This window comes from Pipistrellus hanaki, assembly GCF_964339955.1.
Source record: "Pipistrellus hanaki genome assembly, chromosome: 9".
Classification (NCBI taxonomy): domain Eukaryota; kingdom Metazoa; phylum Chordata; class Mammalia; order Chiroptera; family Vespertilionidae; genus Pipistrellus; species Pipistrellus hanaki.
The window spans coordinates 12738183-12759210 of record NC_140511.1 but is presented as its reverse complement, the minus strand read 5'-3'; the positions used below and the strand labels follow the sequence as shown (position 1 = coordinate 12759210).

General features: G+C 41.7%; 1 protein-coding gene across 1 annotated transcript in view; it reads left to right on the top strand.

The window, feature by feature from the left end:
* The first annotated feature begins 16769 nt into the window (after positions 1–16769).
* Positions 16770–21028, top strand: part of ALG9 (ALG9 alpha-1,2-mannosyltransferase) — a 77283-nt gene continuing 73024 nt past the window's right edge. The window contains exons 1-3 of the mRNA XM_084893897.1: positions 16770–17004; positions 17787–17925; positions 18564–18698. Of these exons, the coding sequence (XP_084750023.1) occupies positions 16874–17004; positions 17787–17925; positions 18564–18698 (405 nt within the window). The 5' untranslated portion in view covers positions 16770–16873. The remainder of the gene's footprint in view (positions 17005–17786; positions 17926–18563; positions 18699–21028) is intronic.

Sequence of the window (21028 nt, the reverse complement as noted above, 5' to 3'; positions counted from 1 at the left end):
TGGCTCTTTCTGGAGGAAGAATGCTGTTTTTATGTCAACCTGTCTGGCCTAGACACGGATGTCACCCAAAAATTAAAAGAAAGGACCACAAAGATTAGAGAACATCAATCAAATCCATGAGACTACTGGCTAAAAATATAAATTGGCACACTTGCCTACTTCCCTTCCTAAGACCATTAACATCCCTATTTCTCATCCTCGGTTTTGGCTCGTGTACTCTGAGTCATTTTTCATCTTTCCTTCAGGATGGCCTTTGAGTCTTCACCAACCAGCCTCTCAGGGAAATCATGCTGCTGCAACCTCTAGCTCCAACCAGGAGGAATCTATACAGAGTTCCAGCTGGCTACAATCAAAGTCCATCCCCTTATGCTCTTGATGTCCCCTCTCAGATGGAAGAAAGGACCTCCATGCCTGTTCCATAAAACAAAAAGACTGAAATATTAGGTCTGATCCAATAACTGAATCATTACCCCTCTCCCCTGGAAACTGACCTTTAGACCACTTTACAACTGACATTCCCTTTTGCTTAGACCACATTCCACTTTTTTTTTTTTATTAAATTATTATCTGTGTACATATTTTAACATTGCCCCCCCTTCCATACATACCCTCCCTCCCCAGAGTTTTGTGTCCATTGGTTGTACTTATATGCATGTATACAAGTCCTTAGGTTGATCAATTATCTCCCCCAGATCTCCCTCCCCTCCCCACTGTAATTTGACAGTCTGCTTGTTGCTTTACTGTCTCTATATCTATCTTTTGGTTCATCAGTTTATGATGTTCTTTATTATCCATAAATGAGTGAGGTCATGTGGTGTTTCTCTTTCATTGATTGGCTTATTTCACTCAGCATGATGTTATCCAATTCCATCCATGCTGCTGCAAATGATGAGAATTCCTTCTTTTTTATGGCAGCATAGTATTCCATTGTGTAGATGTACCATTGTTTTTGGATCCAGTCATCTGCTGACGGGCACCTAGGCTGTTTCCAAATTCTGGCTATTGTAGATTGTGCTGCTATGAACATAGGGGTGCATATATCCTTTCTGATTGGTGTTTCTAGTTTCTTGGGATATATTCCTAGGAGTGGGATTACTGGGTCAAATGGGAGTTCCATTTTCAGTTTTTTGAGGAAACTCCACACTGTTCTCCACAGTGGTTGCACCAGTCTGCATTACCACCAGCAGTGCACGAGGGTTCCATTTTCTCCGCAACCTCGCCAACAATTGTCGTTTGTTGATTTGTTGATGTTGGCCATTCTGACAGGTGTGAGATGGTACCGCATTGTTGTTTTGATTTGCATCTCTCGGATAATTAGTGACTTTGAACATGTTTTCGTGTGCCTTTTGGCCTTCCTTCTGTGTTCTTTTGAAAATATTCTATTTAGGTCCATTGCCCATTTCTTAATTGGATCATTCATCTTCATTTTATTTAGTTTTATAAGCTGTCTGTAGATGTTGGAGATTAAACCTTTATCAGTGGTAACATTTGCAAATATGTTCTCCCACACCGTGGTCTTTCTTGTTGTTTTGTTGATGGTTTCTTTTGCTGTAAAAAAGCTTTTTATTTTGATGTAGTCCCATTTGTTTATTTTCTCTTTAGCTTCCATTGCCCTAGGGGCAGTATCAGTGAAGAAGTTCTTTTGGCATATGTCTGAGATTTTGTTGCCTGTGGATGCTTTCTAGTATTTTTATGGTTTCCCGTCTGATGTTTAAGTCCTGTATCCATTTTGAGTTTATTTTTGTGTATGGTGTAAGTTGGTGATCTAGTTTCATTCTTTTGCATGTATCTGACCAATTTTCCCAGCACCATTTATTGAAGAGACTGTCTTGACTCCATTGTATATTTGTGCCTCCTTTGTCAAATATTAATTGAGCATAGTGATTTGGGTTGATATCTGGGTTCTCGATTCGATTCCATTGATCTATATGTCTGTTTTTGTGCCAGTACCAGGCTGTTTTGAGAACAGTGGCTTTGTAATACAGTTTGAAGTCTGGTATTGAGATCCCTCCTACTTTACTCTTCTTTCTCAGGATTGCTGTGGCTATTCGGGGTCTTTTATTGTTCCAAATGAACTTTTGGAGAGTTCTTTCTAGGTCAGTGAAATATGCCGTTGGTATTTTAATGGGGAGTGCATAGAACCTATAGATTGCTTTAGGAAGTATGGACATTTTGATGATGTTGATTCTACCAATCCATGAACATGGTATGTTCTTCCATCTCTTTACATCTTCCTCTATCTCTCTTTTCAGTGTCGTGTAGTTTTCTGCATATAGGTCCTTTACTTCCTTAGTTAAATTTATTCCTAGGTATCTTAATTTTTTTGGTGTGATGGTAAATGGAATTGCTTTTTTAGTCTCTGTTTCTGTAATTTCACTGTTGGTGTATAGAAATGCCATGGATTTCTTGGTATTAATTTTATATCCTGCTACATTGCCAAATTCATTTATTAAGTCAATTAGTTTTTTAATGGAGTCTTTTGGGTTTTTTATGTACAATATCATGTCATCTGCAAATAAGGATAACTTTACTTCTTCTTTTACAATTTGGATGCCTTTTATTTCCTCCTCTTGTCTAATTGTAATGGCTAGTACTTCCAATACTATGTCAAACAGGAGTGGTGAGAGTGGGCATCCCTGTCTTGTTCCTGTTCTTAGAGGGAATGGTTTGTTTTTGCCCATTGAGTATAACGTTGGCTGTGGGTTTATCATATATAGCTTTTATTATGTTGAGGTATGATCCTTGTACTCCCACCTTGTTGAGAGTTTTTATCAGGAAAGGGTGTTGGATTTTATCAAATGCTTTTTCTGCATCAATTGATATGACTATATGATTTTTATCTTTCAATTTGTTTATGTGATGTTTCACGTTTATTGTTTTGCGGATATTGTACCATCTTTGCATTCCTGGAATAAATCCTACTTGGTCATGGTGTATGATCTTTGTGATGCTCTGCTGGAGCCGATTTGCTAGAATTTTGTTGAGGATTTTGGCATCTATGTTCATGAGGGATATTGGCCTGTAATTCTCTTTCATTGAGTTGTCTTTATCTGGTTTTGGTATTAGGGTGATGCTGGCTTCATAGAAGGAGTTTGGAAGTGTTCCTTCCTCTTGAATTTTTTGGAATAGTCTGAGGAGGATAGGTTTTAGTTCTTCCTTGAATGTTTGGTAAAACTCTCCTGTGAAGCGATCTGGCCCTGGGCTTTTGTTTGCTGGAAACTTTTTGATGACTGTTTCAATTTCTTCCCAAGTTACTGTTCTATTGAGATTTATAGATTCTTCCTGATTGAGTTTTGGTAGGGTGTATTTCTCTAGGACTATGTCCATTTCCTCCATGTTGTTCAGTTTGTTGGAATAGAGTTGTTCGTAGTATTTTGTAACAATCCGTTGTATTTCAGTGGGGTCTGTTGTTATTTCACCTCTTTCATTTCTGATTTTGTTTATTTGAGTCCTCTCTCTTTGTTTCTTGGTTAGCCTGGCTAGAGGTTCATCTATCTTGTTTATCCTTTCAAAGAACCAGCTCTTGGTTTTGTTGATCTTATGTATTGTTTCTTTGGTCTCTATGTTGTTTATCTCTGCTCTGATTTTTGTTATTTCCTTCCTTCTGCTTACACTGGGCTTTTCTTGTTGCTCTTTTTCTAACTCTTTGAGTTGTAGAGTTAGATCATTTGTTACCATTTTTTCTAGTTTTTTGCAATAGGCTTGTAGGGATATGATTTTCCCTCTCAAAACTGCTTTCGCTGTGTCCCATAGATTTTGGATTGTTGTGTTTTCATTGTCATTTGTTTCCAGGATGTTTTTAATTTCTTCCTTGATTTCTCTGGTAACCCAGTCCTTGTTTAATAACATGCTGTTTAGTCTCCATGTGTTTGATTTCTTTGGGTTATTTTTATTTTAGTTAATTTCCAGTTTTATGCCACTATGATCTGAGAAGATGCTTGATATGATTTCTATCTTCTTGAACTTGAAGAGACTTTGCCTATGTCCCAAAATGTGGTCTATCTTTGAGAATGTCCCATGTGCACTTGAGAAGAATGTATATTCTGTGGCTTTGGGGTGGAATGTTCTGAAGATGTCGATTAATTCCATCTGGTCTAGTGAGTCATTTAGGATTGATATTTCTTTGCTAATTTTTTGTTTAGTTGATTTGTCGAAGGGTGACAGTGGGGTATTAAAATCTCCTACTATAATTGTATTGCTATTAATCTCTCCCTTAATGTCCTCCAGCAGTTTTTTTTTTTTATGTATTTGGGTGCTCCCGTATTGGGTGCATATATATTTACCAGGGTTATTTCTTCTTGTTGGATTGCTCCCTTTAGTATTATGAAGTGGCCTTCATTATCTCTTGTTATGTCCTTCACTCTGAGATCTAATTTGTCAGATATAAGTATTGCTACTCCAGCTTTTTGTTCATTTCCATTCGCCTGGAAAACCTTTTTCCATCCCTTCACCCTCAGTCTGTGTGCGTCTTTTTTTCTGAGGTTGGTTTTTTGTAGACAACAGATGTATGGGTCTTGTTTTCTTATCCAATCTGTTACCCTATGTCTTTTGATTGGAGCATTTAATCCATTTACATTTAAGGTTATTATTGATAGATACTCATTTGACGCCATTTTTATTCTATACCCGTGTTCCTTCTTCGCTTCCTATTTCTTTATTTTTACATTAGACCCTTTAGCATTTCTTGCATTGCTGGTTTGGTGGAGATAAATTCCTTCAGTCTTTTTTTTTGTCTGTGAAGTTCCTGATTTCCCCTTCAATTTTGATTGATAGCCTTGCTGGGTACAGTATTCTTGGATTCAGACCCTTCCTTTGCATGACTTTGTATATTTCATCCCATTCCCTTCTGGCCTGATAAGTTTCTGTTGAGAAATCAGTTGCTAGTCTGATGGGGGTTCCTTTGTATGTAACTTTCTGCCTCTCTCTGGCTGCTTTTAAGATTCTTACTTTGTCGTTGCTGTTTGCCAATTTAGTTATAATGTGCCTAGGCGTCTGTCTTCTGGGATTCATTTTGCTTGGGACTCTGCAATTATCTTGGATTTGTGTGCGTTTTTTCTTCTCTATCTCAGGAAAGTTTTCTGTCATTATTTCTTGAAATACTTGTTCCATGTCCACCTCAGTTTCCTTTCCTTTTGGAACCCCTATTATTCTAATATTATTTTGTTTTGTATTGTCCCAAAGCTCCCATAGGCTCTCCTCCTGCTTTTTAATTTTTTTTTTTCCCTAGAAGCTGCTCTAATTGGGTATTTTTTTCCATCTTGTCTTCTAGCTCACTGATGCGGTCCTCTGCTTCATCTAGTCTACTCTTGATGCTTTCTATTGAGTTCTTCATGGTAGCGATGTCATTTTTCATTTCTTCTTGGTTCTTCTTCAGTTCCTCTTGGTTCTTCTTCAATCCCTCATGGTTCTTCCTCATTTCTTCTTGGTTATTGTCAAATTTCTCTTCCATTCTTTTTAGCCATCCTATGATCATTACTCTGAATTCTTGCTCTGGTAGGTTGCTTGCCTCTAATTCATTTACTTCCTTTTCTGGTGATGCCTGCTTTTCTTTCATGTGCGGGCTATTTCTTTGTCTCCCGTAGGGGTGTTGAACTCAATCAGAGAAGGGGCCAAAATCTAAAATCCAGCATAAATCGCGGGCCAAATCGTTTACTGAACAGTCATAAACTGACAATGTCATAAACTGACAGCGGAGTGCAGTGATGACAGCGCGGTGCGGGCCACATTGCAAGGCCTGGCGGGCTGGATTTGGCCCGCGGGCCTTGTGTTTGACACATGTGAAAAGGCACAAAATACAACACTACCAGGTACAACACAAGAGGCACTTAACAGGAATGTATTTACGATATTAATAACCTCTAATAAAGTTGACCACTAGAGAAAGGCAAATTAGGGGATAGGAGAGAAGAATGTAAAAATAAATAAGGAAAAATAAAAAATAAAAATAAAAAAAGAGTGATAAAAGAGATAGAAAAAGAAGAAAAAAAGTAATGACAAAATGAAGTTGGAAAACAGGGAAAAGAGAAGAGAGAGAGAGAGAGAGAGAGAGAGAGAGAGAGAGAGAGAGAGAGAGGAAGAAGAAGAAGAAGAAGAAGAAGAAGAAGAAGACGACTAAGAGAGAAATGGGAAACAAACTATATATATATATGGAGAAAATTCCCATAGAACAACCACTAATCCTAGCCTATGCCAGCAACAATACTTGGAGATTAATACAAACTACAATATTCACTATTATTAAGTAAGGCTATGATATACAGAAGTAAAAAAACAAACAAAAACAAAGAATTTTTTAAAATAAAATACAAAGCAACAACAACAACACAGGAATACACATAACAATTTCCCTAAAAAGCATAAAAATTCACAATAATCAACATTCATGCAAACAGTGACAAAAGGATAGAGAGGAGAACTTTTTTTTTTTTTTTAACTAGTTAATATAGTGCATAGAGTGGTGGTATTTATACACTTGGATCAGGGATTGGAACGTAGGTCTATAAGTATAGTGAGAGCTTTAGCAGGGGGTATACTGAAAGAATAGAGGAAAAACTAAAGCCGGAAAGGGATAGGATAAGCAGGAGACTAAAAGGGTTAAGTTTAGTAAGAGAGTGATGGTGTAAAGGTCAAGTTGAGATAGAGTTGAACAATGCTATAATAGAGATTAAAATAGAATGAAGATTACTCCCAATGTAAAATAAAGAAAAAATAAAATGGTACTGGAGAGAAAAAAAAAAGAAGAAAAAGGATACAAAAATTGCAAAATAGCAGTAGTAATAGTGATGATTGAGATTGAAAAATGTAATAATTGAAAAGGTAAAATCAAGTAAGGAAAAAAGAAAAAAATTCGTTTCTTAAGTAAAAGAAGTAAAAAATGAAAATTAAATAAAAGATGTAAAAAATGAAAATAAAATAAAGAATAGTAAAATTAGCATAAAAATGTCCAGTAGTGGTCATTCACTTCCTCTGATATTGTATTTGGCATGCCTGATTCTCGGACCAGACAGTCTTGCAGTTCCCAGCGTTCCACTGCACCTCAGTTTTGTAAGGTAGTCCTTAATTTTAAGTAGGCTATATCTTAGTTATTTGTGTCCATTTATTTTTGATTAATTAAAAGTAAAGAAAAAAAATGGCAGTTTGTAATTCAGCCCTTAGGTGGCAGTATTTCTGGTTTGACCTCCCAGTCTTTTTGGTTGCTCTGGCCTTCTTTCTCTATGGCTCTAGCTGCCAGAGTGCCTGCTGGCTCCCAGACTATCTCTTCTGTCTCTGATTCTCTGTTTCCAGGAAGGCAATTTCCCCCTGTAGTCCCCAGGATATGCCCAACTGGGCAGTCCTTCCCTAGTATTCAGAAGCAAGGGGGTGAAGGGGATCAGGCGCCAAGGTGTCCAGATGTTCCGCCCTTGGCGGGACAGCCCCCATTCTTAACAATCTGTCCCGTATCCCTTGGCATTTTAAAAAAAGTCCTGCTTCTGGGGACGATTACACCAAACCCAGCACTGGGTGTCACCAGGCAGGATTATCACTGCAGTGCAGCCATCTTTGGGCTCAGCTCGGTGCTGGTGGTCGCAAGGGCGCTCCCCGGCTACAGTGGAGGCGGGGCCGGAGTTCCGCGGCTAGTTGCTGCCTGCGCCATGGGACCCAGAACCCTCACGCTATCCCCGCAAACTCTGACCTTTCTGTGGGTGATTGAAGAACTCCCTTGAATCCACGTGTTTGCGCCGATTGGGGTGTCACAGCTGCTCCATGGTCTCCTCTGCTGTGGGTTTTCCAGGCCTCAGAGAAGATCCTCCTTTCCTGGTAAGATGGCGCATCCTTCCCTCTGAGCCCGTAGCTCCAGGAGAGGTCGCCGCCGCTGCAGTGCTGGCTGCTTGGTCAGGAAATCCTGTCCAGCGGACCCTTCCTTACCTCCCTTTAGAGTTCCGCTGCCCCTTAGCTGCCAATCAATATTCCCTGAGCGACTCAGTCGCTGCTTTTATTTGTTCTGGGGCCATGGTCAGAACAAGTCCGTCTGTTGGGTTGCCATCTTCCTCTCCTCACTCTCACTTTCCATTTTAAAAGATAGCCTGACAGGGTAGTGTAGTCTTGGTTGTTGGTTCTTGCTTTTCATCTCTTGGAATATTTCATCTTGATCCCCTCTGGCTTGAAATGTTTCTGTTGAGCTGACATTATGGGAGCCCCTGTGTAGGTAACTAGGTGTCTTTCTCTTGTTGACAGAAATGTTGTCCCACTTCAAACAGGAGCTCTTATGTTTCTCTTTTGTTTTTAACTCTGCCATTCTAATTAAGCTGTGTCTTAGTGTGGGCCTTTTGCTTTCAACTCGATTAGGACTCTCTGTGCTTCCTGGACTTGTGTATCTTTTTTCCTTCACCAGGTTAGTAAAGTTTCCCCATTATTTCTTCAAATAGGTTCTCAATCCCTTGCTCTCTCTTTCTTCTCCCTCTGGTATCCCTATGATGTTATGACTGATGTTATAGCAAAAGTCTTTTATACTTTCGTCATTGTTTTACATTCTTTTTTCTTTGTGTTGTTCTGCTTGGGTGTTCTTTGTTAATTTGTCCTTTAAATTGCTTCATCTAACCTGCTGTGATTTCTTCTAGTGTATTCTTCATTTCAGACTGGTTATTTTTGTTGTTGGTTTCTCTGTCCTTTTATATACTTACTACCTCCTTGTCTAAGTCTTCTTTGAGCATCCTCAAAATCATCTTTTAAAACGCTATTTGTATATTGCATACATTGGTATATTGCATGCTTCCATTTCATTTAGTTCTTTTTCTGGGAATTTATCCTGTTCTTTCATTTAGGGCATTTTTCTTCATCTTTTCATTTTGGTTGCCTCTCTGGATTTGTTTCTGTGTGTTAGGTAGATTTGCTATATCCCCAGTCTTGGTAGGGAGGGCTTATGTAGTAGTTTCCTGTGGGGCTTAGTGGTGCAATCTCCTTGATCACCTGAGCTAGATATTCCAGGAATTTCCCTTGTGTGGGTTATTTTAGCCCTTCTGTTGCAGTTGAGTCTTGACTGCTGTTGGCCCAACCATGGTGGAATTGACCCATGGGATGGCTGACTCTGAGGATTGACTCCAACTACAAGGTATGACTTGCTGTGTGGGGGCTAACGACAAAAGCGGAATTTGCCTCAGCAGGACCTGGTGCCTGCCAAGATGGCCCTTTGGATGTGCCACTTGTGAAACTAGTTGAGCCATGCTTTGTTGTGGTCTGAAGCCCACCATCAGGTTCTGGGGCCTTTGGGACTCCAGAGGCAGGTCAATGTCAGATTCTTCCTGTGACTGGGACTGGGCTACCTGTTTGAAGGTATAAGGAGATCCACAGTTTGTGGCTGCCTCTGCTAGGCCTGGATGCACATGGAAGGGGCCAGACTGTGTATCAAGGCTGGCTTCCATCAGTACCGAGCCCAGGGACAGGTCCGCAAAAGGTTCCAGGCACCAGTAGATCAGCCTCCATGCCATCTGCCTGTTAGGCTCAGTCACTGGAGAGCCTCTGGCAGTATGTGAGTTGCGTGCATAGATTCTCAGTGAGTCACAAAGCGGGGGCCAGTAGTATTCACCAGTGGTGTTCACAGAATCAAACTCATCAGCAGTGCTTCGTCTGAGGCCTTCAACAATAGTCTCAGGTCACCAAGGCCAGCCGCCACCTGTCTGGACCTGTGAATCTTTTTATTGGGATGGGGTCTCAGGGAGTCGTCAGAGTGAGGCCAGCAGCGTTCCATCAGACTAGAACAGACGAAGAGTTGGCCATGTGGAGGGAGGGCTCTGCACAGAAATAAAGGTGCCAGCTGTGCAAGGGAAGAATGGCCTTCACTCCAGAGAGAGCCACAAAACTCAGCTTCTCTCTGTCCGTCTCTGCCACCCACCGAGTCTGCCCAGATCTCCTCTAGAGCCTTCCAAGAAAGTCTCCACTAGAGGCCCAGGCCAGCCTAGTCTCCCACAGAGTGCAGGCTTGGCAGGGCAGGGCTACAGGGAATTGGTAGGAGAGGGCTGGTGCTTTCCTTCAGGCCAGTGGTCAGCAAACTGCGGTTCACGAGCCACATGCGGCTCTTTGGCCCCTTGAGTGTGGCTCTTCCACAAAAATGCCACAGCCTGGGCGAGTCTATTTTGAAGAACTGGCATTAGAAGAAGTTTAAGTTTAAAAAATTTGGCTCTCAAAAGAAATTTCAATCATTGTACTATTGATATTTGGCTCTGTTGACCGCTGCCCCAGGCTGATGCCATATGGAGGGGAATTCTTGACCCAGGAAAGATGGCATGTGCGGGTGATGCTGGAGATGAATTCAGCACAAGGACCTTAGCAGCTGTCCTTCCATCCTCTCTCTCTGTATCACTCTAGTCTGCTCTAAGCTTTCATGCCTCTGCCAGAGCCCTGGACGAGTGCCAGCAAATGAGATTTTGTGCACTGGCCCTTTAAGTGGGCACTAGACCTATCCCCAACCTCTATCTCTCACCTAGCAGATAAAATTCCCACTGAATTTCACAGTGGATGTTATGTGGGAACCTCTTTCTGGGTCTGGTGCTCCAGGCTAGGAATTCCAGTGTGGCTGAGACACCTTGCTCTTCAGGGGAAAATCAGAAATGCCCTTGAGATATTCCTGTGGATTTTGTAATGCCACACGTGGGCCAGCTTTTATGTCTCCATACTTCCTACCATTTGGGATATGACTTTGTCTGTGGTACTTAGTTATAAGACTTTTTTCAGCTAACCCTCAATTGGTTCTGCAGGTGGATTGTTCTATAATGTAGTTTGTCCTTTGTATTTGGTCCTGGGAGGAGTGAGTGTACCTTCCACCTCCTCCCCTGCCATCTTGCATCCCCTCCATCCATCTGTGTATCTTCTGTGGTGAGGTGTCTGTTCAGACCTTACACCCATTTTTAAATTGGGTTCTTTGTTTTCTTATTGTTGAGGATTAAGAGGTTTGTTTTGTTTTTTAAAATATATATCTGGGCAGGTGTTCTAGACAAAGGCCTCAGCTCATCTCTCAGCCAAGCCAGCATCAACATTCAGCTATGTGAGTTTGCCATGGGCCAGGGAGTGGAACCTTCAGATGACTGCATGAGAAATCTCAAGCAAGAAGCACCCAGACCACCCATAAAATTGTGAAAGTTAATACACCGTTTCAAGCACCACATTTTGGCAAAATCCTATGCAGCTATAGATAACCAAATACAAATTTAGAAATAAAAAGATAATTTAGTGATATACAAGAAAAATGAACATATTTTAGAACACAGTCAAATCAACCAAGGAACCCACTCACTGTCCAACTACAATCAGGAAAAGTAATTTCCTGAAGTTCGTTCAACAAAAGGAACATTTAGATTCCTTTGGCCTTTTTACTCCTTTTGGGGAGAGAAGGGGTGTAATGCAAGTGGGGATTGGCGAGATGTATACAGGTGGGAAGAGGTTCTTTTAGTGAAACAGCGCCTCAAGGTTACATTCTTTGTTAGTAAGAGAAACTTTTCTCTTGTAGATACTTGAGGCCTAAGAATCCGATCCTATTCCTGGGGAAAATTAAAGAGGTACAGAATAGACATATTTTGTTGTTATTAATATTTTCATTGATATTCAGCAAGAGTGGGAGGAAGGGGGAGAAACATCTATGTAATGTGAGAGAGACACATCCATTGGCTGCCTCCTGCACAGCCAGGGGATGGAGCCTGAAATGGAAGTATGTGCCCTTGATCAGAATCAAACCCAGGACCCTTCAGTCTGCAGGCTGACATTCTATCCACTGAGCCAAACTGGCCAGGGCTAAAACAAACATTTTAAAACACCTTCCCAGAATAGAAGCAGGCATGGGGATCTCTAGAGCTCTGACTTAGAGAAGTGGGACCCTAGTGGATGGAAAGACTAAGGAGTGGAAAAGAGAATAATGTTGGAGAGACTCCAAGAACTCCTGGGTTTCCATCTGAGTCTGACTCTTGCACTCCCCGAAAGGCAGTCTTATCGGAAGAAGGAAGAAACGTTTTGCTCCATCTGTTCTTCATGTGCTCTCTCAACTGGTTAATAAAGACTTATCTATGCACTTCATAGTGAACTGTGTCTGTGCATTAAGATCTCATTTGTGTCTGGATGGCCATGAGCTCGTTTTCCTCCTAGAAAGAAGGGTGGCCATCTTGTGGAATTAGAAGTGACTAAAAATGTTTTCCTTCAACTTTAGGCGAAACAAGGAAGTCTCAACATTATGTTTCTTGAGTTTGAAAGGTGTGTGTGTGTGTGTGTGTGTGTGTGTGTGTGTTCAAGAACCAGGTCAATTCTCTTGAACTGTAAGTTGTATGTAATCTTTCTTTTTATAACATCTCCTACCACCTCCCCAGACTTTTTGCTTTTATTTTCTCTTTCTCCCTCCCTCTTAGCACTAGGTATCCCTTTGACCCACCCAAATATACTCTGTATTCATTTCTACCAGGTTATACACAAGAAAGCTGACTCACAAGAACTTGATCAATAGACTCCTTTGCCCTCCAGCTTTGGTTGACTTCAGCCCACACCCTGGAGAAAGATCGAAGGAAGAGAGAAAAGTGAGATCAGGGTATTGTTCCTCTGGCTTTCTCTCTGTAGTGTCACATTGGGCCACTGGTGCCCCTTATCTAACGGTCTCAGCTCTTCTCATGACAGCCTTCTCTGCATGACTCTCTCATTTTGGGTTCCAGTAATTGCTCCTTCCCCTCCTCTCTTGGACGTAGGACTGGTAACAGTTCCTCTTGGTTCTTCTTCATTTCCTCTTGTTTCTTATTCATATCATCAAATTTCTCTTCCATTCTTTTTGGCCATCCTATGATCATTACTCTGAATTCTTGCTCTGGTAGGTTGCTTGCCTCTAACTTGTTTACTTCCTTTTCTGGTGATGCCTGCTTTTCTTTCATGTGCGGGCTATTTCTTTGTCTCCCCATGGTCTCTCTTTTCAGGATGTCTGGTTATGTGGTGTTCCTTCTCCTGCGTTGATTTAAAGGCACAAAATACAACACTACCAGGTACAACACAAAAGGCACTTAACAGGAATGTATTTGCGATATTAATAACCTCTAATAAAGTTGACCACTAGAGAAATGCAAATTAGGGATAGGAGAGAAGGAAGAAAGGTAAAAATAAAATAAAAAAAGAGGGATAAATAAAGAGATAGAAAAAGAAGGAAAAAAAGTAATGATGAAATGACATTGGAAAACAGGGAAAAAAGAAAAAGAGAGAGAGAGAGAGAGAGAAGAAGCAGACTAAGAGAGAAAGGGGAAACAAACTATATATATATATATATATATATATATATATATATATATGGAGAAAATTCCCATAGAACAACCACTAATCCTAGCCAATGCCAGCAACAATACTTGGAGATTAATACAAACTACAATATCCACTATTATTAAGTAAGGCTATGATGTACAGAAGTAAAAAACAAACAAAAACAAAGGATTTTTTTAAAAAATACAAAGCAACCATAACAGCACAAGAATAAGCATAACAATTTCACTAAAAAGCATAAAAATTCACTATAATCAACATTCGCACAATCAATGACAAAAGGATAGAGAGAAGAACAGTTTTTTTTTTTTTTTAACTAGTTAATATAATGAAGAGAGTGGTATTTATACACTTGGATCAGGGGGTTGGAAATTAGGTCTATAAGTATGGTGAGAGCTTTAGCAGGGGGTATACAGAAAGAATAGGTGAAAAACTAAAGCCGAAAGGGATAGGATAAACAGGAGACAAAAAGGGTAAAGGTTAGTAAGAGAGTGATGGTGTAAAGGTAGAGTTGAGATAGGGTTGAATGATGCTATAGTAGAGATTAAAATAGAATGAAGACTAATCCCAATGTAAAATAAAGAGAAAATAAAATGGTACTGGAGGGGAAAAAAAGAAGAAAAAGGGAGCAAAAAATGCAAAATAGCAGTAGTAATAGTGATGATTGAGATTGAAAGATTTAATAATTGAAAAGGTAAAATCAAGTAAGGAAAAAAGAAAAAAATTCGTTTCTTAAGTAAAAGAAGTAAAAAATGAAAATTAAATAAAAGATGTAAAAAATGAAAATAAAGTAAAGAATAGTAAAATTAGCATTAAAATGTCCAGTAGTGGTCATTCACTTCCTCTATTATTATATTTGGCATGCCTGATTCTCAGACCAGACAGTCTTGCAGTTCCCAGCGTTGCACTGCACTCAGTTATTTGTGTCCATTTATTTTTGATTAATTAAAAGTAAAAAAAAAAAAAAAAAAAAAAAAAAAAAAAAGGCAGTTTGTAATTCAGCCCCTAGGTGGCAGTGTTTCTGGTTTGACCTCCCAGTCTTTTTGGTTGCTCTGGCCTTCTTTCTCTATGGCTCTAGCTGCCAGAGTGCCTGCTGGCTCCCAGACTATCTCTTCTGGCTCCAATCCCCCGTTTCCAGGAAGGCAATTTCCCCCTGCAATCTGCCCGCATATGCCCAACTGGGCAGTCCTTCCCTAGTATTCAGAAGCAAGGGGGTGAAGAGGATCAGGTACCAAGGTGTCCAGATGTTCCGCCCTTGGCGGGACAGCCCCAATTCTTAACAATCTGTCCTGTGTCCCTTGGAGTTTTAAAAAAGTCCCGCTTCTGGGGAAAATTACGCCAAGCCCAGCACTGGATCTCGCCAGGCAGGATTCTCACTGCAGCTGCAGCCTTCTTTCGGCGCAGTTCAGCAAGGGGGCCGCTCGGGTGCGCAGCAGCTACAGTCGCTGCCGGCGCAGCGGGGACCTAGAACCCTCATGCTATCCCTGCAAACTCTGACCTTTCTGTGGGTGATCGAAGAACTCCCTTGAATCCACATGTTTGCGCCGATTGGGGCGTCACAGCTGCTCGATGGTCTCCTCTGCTGAGGGTTTTCCAGGCCTCAGAGAAGATCCTCCTTTCCTGGCAAGATGGTGCAGCCTTCCTTCTGAGCCCGTAGCTCCGGGAGAGGTTTCTGCCGCCGGAGTGCTGGCTGCTTGGTCAGGAAATCCTGTCCAGCGGACCCTTCCTTACCTCCCTTTAGAGTTACGCTGCCCCCTAGCTGCCAATCAATATTCCCTGAGCGACTCAGACGCTGCTTCTATCTGTTCTGGGACCAGGGTCAGAACAAGTCCATCTGTTCGGTGGCCATCTTGTCCCCCGCCCCCACATTCCACTTGTTAAGACTACTGTCTTTCCCCTCTGGACTTTCCCAGGATCCGGACTATCCAGAGAGTTCACTACCGAAAAAGCCCACTTAAAGTATTGTACTTTCAGACCTCTGACTCCCCATCCCTGGGTGCCAGTGCCATTTTGGAGCTCAGCCCATATGGGTCTCCAGATGACCTAATTCTATCTAATAAAAGGTTAATATGAGTTTGACCAAACTCGTTATGATGTGTGCTGACCACCAGGGGGCGGCGAGGAACAAAGGAAGGCCCCAGAGGAAGGAAGCCAGAGGAAGGAAGGCCCTGATTGACCCTGATTTCCAGCCAGGCCTAGGGATGCTACCCGTGCATGAATTTCATGCACCAGGCCGCTAGTTAGTTTATAAATCTTTACAACTTTTGGCCTCTTGCCTTTCTTGGTGACCCTAACAGGCCACAGATTCTTCTCAATAAAACAAGGGTGATATGAGTATTAAATTTAAAAAGGGTAAAATATGTAAAATGCTTACCATAACGCTGTAGTAGTGATAAGGGGGACTTATAACTTGATAGAGCACTTTAATCTGAGAAATAATCATATTATTTTAAACCTTAGAACACATATTTATGTGAATAGGATGTTAAGTTTCTCATGTGTGAAAAGGGGCTTAAGTTTTTCTTAAGTTTCCTTTTCAAGGCCTGTGTGAAGCTGACTCAGCTGTGAATCCAGCAAGCTGAACCAATTATCATGGTCAGACCAATCCACCAGGAGTCAAAGCATCATCTCATCACCTGATAACCAAGGACAATAGCGGCACCTGTAGACCTCCAGGGCTACCAACTCCATTCTGTTCCCAGCCTCACCCTAGCTCCTTCCCCTCCCCCTTTATAATCATCCCCTGCTCCTTGCTGTAAGACAGGATTTGAATGCTTGTAAGAGCCCTGTCTTCTTGGTTGGCTAGCCTTCTCAATAAACGCCTAATATGATTCAACCCTGCCTTCGTTATTGGACACAGCGAGAGGCAGTCCGAGACCAGTAACAGTAGCAATGACAGCACTGGTGTATGGTTGAATTTGCCACATAGAATTTCTTGTGTGTGTGTGGTTTTTTTTTTTTTTTTTTTTTTGGGGGGGGAGTGCGATGGGGTGGGGAAGGGTCTTTTTAGGTATATTAATTTTTTAAATCTTTATTGTTGTATTACATATGCTCCCGCCCCCCCATTAACCCCCTTCAGCCCACCCCTGCCCCCCACTTTTTTCTCATTTTGTTTTCTACTATTAGCCCAGGCTGTCCTTACCATTCTTACCAAAGTACAGAGAGGGCAAGTTGTCAGTGACTTTTTAAGGGCCTCCCCTTTGGTAGGCAGCTGTGCTACGATTTTTAACTGAGTATCTCCGCGTACCCACCTTGCAGAAAGCTTTCTATTAAAAAAAAAAAAAGGGGGGGGTGCGTGTGTTTCTGAAGAATGGTTTTTGTGGGCGAGTGGAGGGTGCTGAAAAGTGACGGAGGCGGGAGATGGAGGCTGGGAGGAATGCCCAGCGTTACAAGCATGTGGAAGGGATCGCTGTGACGGTGAAAGCAGTCTACTGCGGCTCTGTTTCTTTCCCGCTCTAGGATTCGCCCCCACTGGTCCCAGAACACCGAAATTGAGCGTTGTCTGCGCATGTCAAGGTCTTTTGGCCCTCGGCGGACACCGTTTGCCAGCCAGAGCGGTGCCTGGCCGCTCGCCCTCTCCGTAGGGTGTCCGTCGGCTTCCACCTTCTCAGCCCGGCGGGCCATGGCCAGCCGCGGGGCCCGGCAGCGCCCCAGGGGCGGCGGCAGCGGCGGCGGGGACCCGGCCTCGGCCGCGGACAAGCTGCGGGAGCTGCTGTGCGGCCGCGAGGCGGGCGGCGCGGAGCCGCGGGCCGAGTAGGTGCGGGGCGGGGGCGTGGCCGGCGGCGGCGCGGGGGCTTGTCGCCCCGAGGGTCCGGCCGCCTCTGCACCCGGGTCCCTTTGCTCTTCTCGGGCGGGTCCGCGTTCGGTCTCCACCCCGTCCTAGACCTCCACCTGGGTCCGCGTGGCTGTGAGGCAGCCTGGGGTGCGGGCCCGGCGTGGGGGGCGTCCTGTGGGTGAGCTGGCAGGCGCGGAGAGGGTGCCTTTCTGGGATCTCGCCGAAGCCCCGGCCCTTTAATGCGAAGGCCCCGCAGCCTCCAGCTCAGCACCCGCCTCCCTCCGAGGCCGGGAGCTGCAGGCTGGGGCTGCACCAAGGAGCTGTCAACAGACGGAATTGGAAGAGGTCACAGTGCGTTGCCATGTTAGGCCTCTACACATGGGAATAAATGATCAGATGAATTAAGCCATGGACAGCAATGACCTTGTTAAGAAAAGAAAGACACAGGGTGAGAGCGTTGTGGGCTTCAAGTGAGTGGTTAGTTGGCTTGGGGTAAATGGAGTGTCTTACATGTCAAAAACGATACGGATTAGCTTAGTTTACACGTGCAAAACCGGAAGTGGAAGGAATGATTTAGGTTGATCTACTCCAAACATCTCACTGCCCACGTTTATTGGTGAAGACTTCAGCGGATCCCGCAGCTTTAATGTCCCTTGCCCGTCTTGTCTTTTTTTGGTCTAATTTTAGTCCTTCTAGTTAGCAGGTACTTACTAGCACATACTTTTTTTTTTTTTTTTTTTTTTTTTTTGCTTCTGAGCAGGTTAACTGGGAACAAAGCTGGACAAGTTTGGGCACCGGAAGGATCTACTGCTTTCAAGTGTTTGCTCTCAGCAAGGCTATGTGCTGCCCTTCTGAGCAACATCTCAGACTGTGATGAAACATTCAACTACTGGGAACCAGTAGGTTACTTTCTGGGTATTTTTATAGTTCTTGATTTCACTCTTGGGACCTTGTTACCAATCAAGATACAAATACTATATACACGTGTTACTAGTAGTAAAATAACTTTATTTGCACTTTCATATTCTAAGTTGATGACTTAGTAGTAGTGACTATTTTTTCAAATACCTATTTATTGATTTGAGAGAGGAAAGGAGAGGGAGAGAGAAACATCAATGATGAGAAAGAACCATTGATTGGCTGCCTTCTGCAGGCCTCCTAAGGGGACCAGCCCCCAACCAGGGCACGTGCCCGAATTGGGAATCAAACCTGTGACCGCCTGAAAACAAAAACAAAAACAAACCTGTGACCGCCTGGTTCATAGGTTGATGCTCAATCACTTGAGCCACCCTGGTCAGGCAGATTTAGAGTTGTTGTTGTTGTTGTTTTTATTGTAATAAGTAGCAGATAAAATTTAAGCTTTTAAAGCTGACCAAACAATAATCTTGTAGAATTTATAACGTCCTGATATTTCTTAATATTGTGTCATTTTGATTCTTATCCATTAGTTGCAAATCTTGAGAATTTCAACATTTTTGTATACCGTTGTTTCATCAATATTTTTGCTTAAAATCTTCATCTTCATCCTTTTTTCCAGACACACTACCTCATCTATGGGAAGGGGTTTCAGACTTGGGAATATTCCCCAGTTTATGCCATTCGCTCCTATGCTTACCTGTTGCTTCATGCCTGGCCAGCTGCATTTCATGCAAGAATTCTACAAACTAATAAGGTAAGGGCAGGCCAACCTGGAAGCAGTCACAACTGATCAAGAGATGAGAAAAGGACAAAATAGTTTGGTAGTTAAGAGGAGACGTTTTCTAGAAGAAGAATTATTTATTCATTCATTGTTCAACAAATATTAATTAAGCAACTTTTATTTGGTAGACACTTCATTAAGTGCTATGGATTTAACAATGACCAAATCCCTACCCTCATGGAATTTATGGTTTAATGAAACCATCAGAAGAAATAACTAAGAAAGTGGTTGCCTCTAGGGACTGGGATTTGAACATAAGAAGTAGAACTGGGAACTACTATTTTTCTTAAAGTTTTGTAGTAATGGTTAACTTTAAAAACTATCCCAAATTATTATTTCTATTTAAAAATTTTTAAAGGAAATTACAAGTTATATCCTTTTATAAAACAGTCAAATATTCTATAGTAAATTACTACTACTAGCCTAGCCAGCATGGCTCAGTGGGAAGACTACTTGTAATTGAACAAGTAATTATAAATGTAGTGAGTCTTATGAAGGAAGAGTACCAATATGAAGTGGGATAGCATATTAGGAGAGCCTACTTAAACAGAGTGCTGCAGGATAGTTAGAAATTAAACCTGATTACTTTTCAGAAATATGCCTATGATGCGTCTTGGCATGGATTTCTTTTGGGGTTGTCTTGTTTGGAGTTTTCGTAGCTTCTTGAATCTTTAGGCTATGTCTTTTGCCAAATTTGGAAAGTTTGTTTAAAAAATATTTTTATTGATTTCAGAGAGGAACAGAAAGAGAGAGAAAGATAGAAACATCATTGATGAGAGAAAGTCATCGATCTGCTGCCTCCTCCATGCCTCATAATGGGGATCAAGCCCACAATCTAGGCATATGCCCTGACCGGAAATCTAACCGTGCCCTCAGGGTTACTCGGTCGATGCTCAACCATTGAACCACTCTGGCTGGGCTGGAAAGTTTTTAGCTGTATTTTTCTTTTATTTAGTACTTTTTCAGCCCTGCCCTGGAACCAAAAAAACAAAAAACAAAAAACAAAACCCTGAATAGCTGCAGCAGTCTTGAGAAAGAAAAACAAAGTTGGAGGAATCACAATACCAGATTTCAAGATGTACTACACAGCCACTGCAGCTATTCAGGGTTTTTTTTTTGTTTTGTTTTGTTTTGGTTCCATATATATTTTTGGAGTATTTTTTCTAGATCTGTGAAATATGCTGTTGGTATTTTAACACAAATGCATTGAATCTATAGATTGCCTTGAGTAGTATGGACATTTTAATGATATTGATTCTACCAATCCATTTACACAATATATTCTTCCACTTGTTTATAGATTCTTCTATTTCTTTTTCAATGTTACAATGGTTCCTTTAATACTTAGGGAATTCTAACATCTCTCTTTTTCTTTTGGTATTTATTTATTGTGGTGTTTTGTGTTCTTTTTTCATTGAGTTTGAAATCTTACTAGTAAACAAGTAATTTTCAGTTAAAACTAGGATATTTGGGGTATTTTATTATGAGACTGGATGTTATTCACGGGCCCTGCATGCTTCTGCTGCACTGCTCTGCTCCTCTGGGTCGCAATTAAGCCTTTGTTTTAGCTGGCTTCTTTTGATACACTCCACTTGTTACTGCAGGTGAGAGTAGAAGTCTAGGTTCCCCACTAGTCTCCACTGATAACACCCTAGTGGGCAGGCTAGGTGCACTGCATAATGACACTGTAGTTCAACAATGGATGCAACTCATTCCTCATGTGCTTGTGGTGATGCTGGTGTAAACAGACCTACTGTGCTCCCAGTCATATAAAAGTACAGCACGCTCAGTTATGTAAAGTACTTAATACTTTATAATGATATAAACGACTATGTTATAGGTTTATGTATTTACTGTACTAAACTTCTTATCTGTAATTTAGAGTGAATTCTTTATACTTTTTAAAAAATATATTTTTATTGATTTCAGAGGGGAAAGGATAGGGAGATAGAAACATCAATGATGAGAGAGAATCATTGATCAGCTTATATTTGTTTACATCCTTTGCACACCCATTACTGAGGGTCGAACCTGCAATCTGAGCATGTGCCCTTGACCAGAATTGAACCTGGGACCCTTCATTCTGCAGGCCAACCCTCTATCCACTGAACCAAACCAGCTAGGGCTCTCTCTCTCTCTCTCTCTCTCTCTCTCTCTCTCTCTTTTTTTTTTTTTTTTTTAAAAATATATTTTATTGGTTTTTTTACAGAGAGGAAGGGAGAGAAATAGATAGAGTTAGAAACATTGATCAGCTGCCTCTTGCAAATCCCCCACTGGGGATGTGCCCGCAACCAAGGTACAAG